Source organism: Anguilla anguilla, chromosome 16 (genome assembly GCF_013347855.1).
Source record: "Anguilla anguilla isolate fAngAng1 chromosome 16, fAngAng1.pri, whole genome shotgun sequence".
In the NCBI taxonomy this organism is placed as follows: domain Eukaryota; kingdom Metazoa; phylum Chordata; class Actinopteri; order Anguilliformes; family Anguillidae; genus Anguilla; species Anguilla anguilla.
The window spans coordinates 11,303,067-11,309,897 of NC_049216.1; the positions used below are offsets into that span (position 1 = coordinate 11,303,067).

The window sequence follows — 6,831 nt, forward strand, 5'->3', positions numbered from 1 at the left end:
CTCACCATTTCTCCTCTCCCCCCCCCCCCCCCCCATTAAACTCTTCTCTCAGCCCAAGCCCCAGTCCCCCCCCCAGGGTTTTATTCTGACAGCACCCAAGAAAAGGAAGATCTGGTTGTGGTGCGCACATTCTGCACACGTTCTGTTTCTGTGTCAGTGACTAGACTGCACTCTCGTTCTCTCGCAGTTAAACGTTAAGAAAAGAAGCTTTGGCTGGTTGATCATGAATCAGGGGCTTTGAAGGCTGTTTCTGTGTCAGTAAAGTTGCATTGTGGGTCCCCTTCCCCCCCCCCCCCCATAATATTTCCTAAGTTGGATTTTTCCCCCCATATCACTCTATATCAGTACGTATAAGTCTGTAAGAACAGCTCTGTGATCGACTATAAACTTTGAGGTATTCTCATAAGCAGCGTGTTGAATTAATTTTATGACTGGGGGCGGCATTTTATTCTTCAAACATGTATCTACCTCACTCTTTCGTGTGCATAAGAAGTACATCTCACATTTCCCCCCCCCCCCCCCTTGTTAGCCCGTAAGAACTACATTGCTGTTCTCTGTATCAGCAGAAACCTCAACACTACCAACCACACACTCCACGCACTTGGGTTTGCGGGGAGGGCAGAGTGTCTCCGTGCAGATTAAGAACAGACCCTCGGCCCGCCCCGCTGTAAGATATTCTTTGGCTCTGTTTGAGTCGAGCAGTCTGGAACTCAAAGGACGGCGACACTGCTGTAGCTCTCGGGTGGTCGGCGTCACCCTGAAGCGTTGGGTGGGTTAGTTATGTGGTGACCGAAAAGGAGACGCCCTACGCCTGTCCACATCTCCAGCCGAACACCACCTCGCTCTTTCCCCTTCCGGTTCTGTCCCGAACTGGAGGCCCTCGCCGCTGGCTCACAAGGGCGTCTGCGGTCGCGGGTACGTAGGCGGGTTTAAAAACAGAGGCGCGTGTCAGGGATAAGAAGGTCGGTGAAAGAGAGGTGGAGCGTTAAGGCGGATGACGGGTCATGTGTCAGACGGGTGGGTGGTTGTAGAGGTGTGGAGCCGGTGGTCGGCGTTGACCTCGGGGGTCAGTTACAGGCGGTGTTTCAAAGGCTGGAGCTACAGATACCGTGGGCAGGTGTAGCGCCTCTACGTGTGTCGCCGGCGTTGGCGTTAGCATGTAGCTGCATGCTTTTCACAGCTACAGTCTGCCTCAGAAACAGAGCAGCAGGAATTGACAGGACAAAAGAAACGGATTCTGGAAAAGGTTTCTGGACCGCTTACCCATGTTCCTGAGGGGGGGGGCAGGGTGTTTCTATGGAAAAGACCCCCCCCCCCTCATATGACAGTCTAGTTGTGGGGAGAGAGCCATTAAAGGATTCAACATGCTCCTCCCTCTCTTCCAACCAGTCTCTCGGCCTAAACTGCGTCTTACCCATCGTCCTTAATAAAAAGAACCATTCCATTTGGCAGCCCTGCTCCCCGAGCGCGTGGGAGCTTCTCCCCCAAGGGCTCACGGCCCCTTTCCTTCATCCTCCTCATCCTCGTCAGTTCGGGAGGGGCGGGACGCGGAGATGATCAGTGTGCTGCTGGTTTAATAATGCTGCTGCTCACGTCAGTGCAGGCCGGTCCTGGCTGCTCCCTGCTCTCAGCAGATTTTACACAAAACACTACGTTTCTTACTCCGTTTTTTTTTTTTTTTCCTTTTCCTTTTTTTTGGGGGGGGGGGGGGTTTACAGTTGAAACTGAACCTTGAAGAGGGCAGCAAGAGCTTTTATTGGGTAGAGCAAAAAATTGGGGCAGGAAACACTGCCTGCATTGTACAAACAGAGAGAGAGAGATGGAGTGAAAGAGATGGATTACCTCCCTGTTTTTAAGTTGTACAGCAGAAACAGAAAGGACACAGAGCTCCTTTAATGAATTGGAGGTAACTGGGGAGGGGGGGGGGGGTGGTGGACATGCCAGTTGGGGGAGGATGGGCAGAAGAAAGAAAGGTTTGCGGTCCAATTCTAAAGAGAACCGACCGTTTCGAACAAAGGCACTTAAGTACTCTATTTCATTTGAAGGAGGTGCAGGGACTGAATTTTGACAGCAATGGAAATTGGGTTGGTAGAACGGCACATTGCTGGAAACAACTGCTTTTTTTTTTCTCATGTGTGGTACTTGTCCAAACTAAAAAAAAAAAACTCAACAAAAACACAAAAAAAACAAAACATTTTTTTAAGAACACCACCTGTTCACAATTTTTCTAAGGCCTTGTGCTTGTGTTGCGTTTGTGTATGGGCGTGAGTGTGTCACTTGTAGGTGTAGTGTATCGAGTTTTAATGTCTAATAAAAAGAAATATAGATATCATTGCTATTTATTTTCTTTTTTTACTCATTCACGGTGATGAAATGGACAGAAAGCTGGCCTGCTGCATAGCGAATGTCAGTTTACATTGATTGCTGCCAGACTTCCTGCTACACAATCACACACACCAACCCACGTAAGGACACCAGTGTCCAGGACATTACGGGTAGTCGCGAAAGGAAGAAAAACTGAATAGAACAAAAAATGTGCAGAATTTTTGGGCAATTTTAGGATTTAAAATAGTGCTCGGTACATTGCCAGCTCTTTGTAAACTTTGAGGTTGACTCATACAGTTAATCATTTTTATTATTATTATTATTATTATTATTATTATTATTATTATTACTGTTGATTTTCTTCAGAATGTTGTATATGCAAACCTCAGGTCTAGATAAATTAATGCATAAAATCGCAATAATGAACATGAGGTTTATAGATTAAAATTTCCAGGCACTTGTTTCGCTTGGCATTCCTTTATGCTTGGGGGGCCTTGATCTACTGAAACCGTTTTAATTCAGTTGCAGTTTTTTTTTTTTCTTTTATGTTCACAAAACTTTTAGCTCCGTATCACTGAATCAAAATGATTTGATTTCAAGCAGTTTGTCTGGTACTGTGTCTCTTAAGTTCTGTATCAGAAATCTGTTTTTTTTTTGTCCCCCCCCACCCCCCACCCCCAAAACACCTCTACTTCATTTCTGTTCTGCTCTATGTGTCTTTCTTGTTATGTATATCTGAATAAAGTTAATGTATTTTCTTTTCTTAATTTTTGAATAAAAAAACATAAAGAAGCCTTGCATTGAAGGTTGATTTTTACAGGCACCTGTTAGTTGAATAGATTCCCATCCTGTTTTTTTTTCTATTGGCTAGCTCAGTTGCATCATTACTCTGATTGGACCGATGCATTGTGTCATAAACCTCTGTGGAGTTGTACCACAGATATTACTATAGACTAACCAGACTGACTCCCACATTGCTTCTGCCTTCCTTTTTTCTTAAAAGCTGGAGGCTTTGGCGTTATCTTATGGTATTACAATTGGCTTATGTGGGTGTTTTCTGTTGGAAAACAGGATGGAAATGGTACTTTCAATGTGAAGAATATAGATTCAACTATCTGGTTCATCTATAGGAATATCTATGGTTATTCTACAGATTCTGACTAACCAGATAACCAGATGGTCAGCTCCTGGAGTCCTTCCATCTTCTCTGCTTCCCAAATACAGGAGGGTTACCAGACATTCCTAATCCTGTATTGTGATTCACGAATATTAATGAAGAGGCGTGTCCAAAGATGGAACTGACCATCTGGTTAGCCCATAGAATCTGTGGTTATACGCCGTCTCACTGTAATGCCTGTCTTGCTTGACACAGCATTGTAGCGGTGTAGCCCTAGTTTTCCAAACGTGTAGCTGAATATCAAAACTGCACACCTAAACTTTTGGGAGGACAGGAGTTCCCAAATCGGCAGCTGTAAATCTGGGTAGCCAGGGTAACCAATTAGCAAGTGTACCAGAACAGGTGCCTGTTGAGGTCAAAGTTTTGTACATACTGTATTCTAATATGTTCGATTGAGTTGATAAAATGAAATGCACAAAGGAGCTGTAGGATTAGAAGTAGCCGTTGGAGCAGGGCACTGGGGGTGATGTTGGGAGGAAACGCACGTTGAGGTCATCAGATGCACTTATTCAACGTTACGTTAAGAGCCCATCCCCCGATCCCCAGCCCCCATTGTCATGGTGCCTCAATATCCAGGCCCTCTTCTGATTTTATAAAACAAAAAAACGTTGTGTCTAATCATATTTGGGCCTTTTCTTTCTCACACTACAGTGCTGTCATCACAGAAAAGAAAGTAGTTTGTTTTTAATACCTGAAATCTGTCTGAAATTTATTCCACACCTTGACTGTTCTGTGAAACCCTCAAATTTCACCACAGGAACACTGCTAATAAGTTAGCGTTATTAAAACCTAGCTTCCCAAAGAATTTTATCCCTGAAATAATAGCACTGTTTTTGCATGTCAGGCTTATTAGCAACTTTGATATTTTTTAAATACCAGTTCTGATATATCTGAGGTTTTGTTGATAGGTTATTTAAACATACCAATTCAGCACTTCGTGTTTCTCAGTTGTACCACTGGAAAGCGTTACAGAACTGATTTTCTTTTCTTTCTTTTTGTTTTTTTACTTTTTTATAAAGAGAATATGGCCAATTTGTTACTAAATTTGCTGTGTATAAATTATTCAAATTCCTGTGTTTATATTAAATGATTCAGTAGATGCAGAAGGTTTTAAATGTTTTTGTATATTCTGTTGTATATATATTCTGATTCTTTACATTACGGGGAAAATAAACTATTTTGAAAGGCTGAAATATTAGAATATAAGTTTCATTTCTTTTCTAGTCTTTAAATACCCAAATCTAGGGTAAATAAAAATACTGTACACAACGAATGGTTATCCGCAATTTTTTTTTTAGCATTTCAGAAATATTGTATAACTTTGGAGATGGTAAAAACGTAATTTTAAAATGTTATAAAAAGCAACATATTAAATAATATCATGTTCACTCAATATTTTTATGTAGACACTGCATTAAGAAGCTCCATGTGCAGCTGGTCATGGTCAGGATGCGCGGAGGCCTCCAGCTGACGTAGCATCGTTATGATGACTGTGCGCAGCAGCGGCACGAGCCTGTCTGGGGTAGCTAGGCTACCCGATGCTGGCACGTGAATGAATACTGCCTTCCCCTTTCCAATGTGCAGCGAGTAGTAGTAGACAAAGTCGCAGAGGTACCTGCAGGTGGCAGAGAAATAGTTCTGTATGACCTACAGCCCCGTAGACTCATCGTGGAAATTACGCGTTTCGCCATCTTACCTCCCTGCGTCCCTTGAATAAATAACGTCCAGCCCCATGCCCTTCAGGCGTCTGGTGAGGAACTTCATGTCTATGACGGAGTCCAGTTTGTCTGGGCCGCCCTCCACACAGACGTTTCCATGGGGACAGCAGCCACACACGTCTCTGTCCTTGTAGCCATAGTTCTTCCCGCTCTGTTCGAGTGTGACGGCTTTGGACCCCGGTGCAATTCCAAGGTGGACGGCCAACTTGACAAAGACAACATGAAGATGCGAAGACTGCAAATTAACGATATGGAAAAAGAAAACTAAATCGGAACCGAACCTTTCATTTGGATTAAAGAGCCATGTTTGCGTGTGGATAAACTGACATTGGGTCCCTTAAGAAGAGACCTGCTCTGGATTAAATTTCATGCAAGTAGCCTATCCGAGACTTCATTCGTGACAATTTGGCAATACAAGCATACTTACCTTTGGCTTTACCGTCTCCCAAATGCTGGATACAAGCTCCTGGGCTTTAGCATAGCTCACTGGCAGTTCTCTAATGTAAACTTCCACACCTTCTCCCAGTCCCAACATCTTAAGGCCCTGAAGGAGGGGGCAAAGTAGGACGTGGTAAAATCAACACCTGCGTACGGTGGAAGTCACTGAAGTGGAGAAAATGAAATAACGCGCACAAAATCGCTGGGAGAAGTATTAGAAGCTGAATAACTTGTGGACTGTTGCTTGGTTCTGTCGTTAGAGATCTGATTACGTGTTCAGATGTTTTGAGGTCCTCGGCCAGCAGGGGGCCCCACAATCATTTTATAAACTGGGATACTGAACTACCCTACACATGTCATCACCCTTGCGGATCAAGTGTCGTCGATTATGTCGTATGTGAAACCAAATGTAACCCCTCGCCATAATTCATTTTAAGTAGGCTACCTGAATAATCAATCAATCTTTATTTATATAGCACATTCCATACAGTGGCTGTAGCCCAACATTTTAACTGAATATGAGTTCAACAGTTCTACCTCACCTGAGCCGCTTGCCAGCTGGGATTAATCAGGTATTGCCTGAAAGGACCAAACCCTAAAAAGAAATAGACAGGTTTTAGAATAGCATATCGGCTATTCGTAATTGGTTTACTGTATAACGCTGTTTCATTTGTAAACACTGGAACTGGACGAAGTAAAAATTGGTAGTTCGTTGTGATTTCATGCAGCATGGCAGGATGCAAAATTAAGCATTTGACTTATTTTATTATTAGGCTACTGCTCTAGGCTAATATTATTACTCCTCTAGTACAGCATTTATTCTTAAAACTTACGTTCTACCTGTTACAACCACCACGGTTTCACTTTGCGACATTCTAGTCTGGTCCAGCTATTTTTCAACGCTGCTTAGCAGGGGCAACTGGAAACTGCTCTTTCTGCCTTTTGCGACTTTTCGTTTGTCTTCATGGGAGGCAATAATGTAGTCGAATAAGTATCAAATGACTACGCCTAAGTACAGAATCTGCTTTTAGTTGGTGTAGACCTTCAATATTCTTTTAGGCGTATTAGAACAGTGATTAGTTTGTTAGCCAGCAATATAGGAAATTTAAATTTAAATGTACGTAGTATAGGCCTAATTGAAGCCCTATTTAAAATAGAACATATATAGAAAAT

The 6,831-nt window shown here is 43.0% G+C and overlaps 1 protein-coding gene across 1 annotated transcript; it reads right to left on the reverse strand.

The window, feature by feature from the left end:
- Positions 1-4,896: 4,896 nt before the first annotated feature.
- pgpep1l (pyroglutamyl-peptidase I like) lies at positions 4,897-6,629 on the reverse strand. Its single transcript, XM_035395273.1, has 5 exons — positions 6,499-6,629; positions 6,201-6,253; positions 5,648-5,764; positions 5,199-5,425; positions 4,897-5,117 (listed from the first exon to the last, which is right to left on the reverse strand). Exons 1-5 carry the CDS (start codon positions 6,530-6,532, stop codon positions 4,901-4,903), a joined length of 648 nt encoding a protein of 215 aa, XP_035251164.1. The 5' UTR covers positions 6,533-6,629; the 3' UTR covers positions 4,897-4,900.
- Between the last annotated feature and the right edge of the window lie 202 nt (positions 6,630-6,831).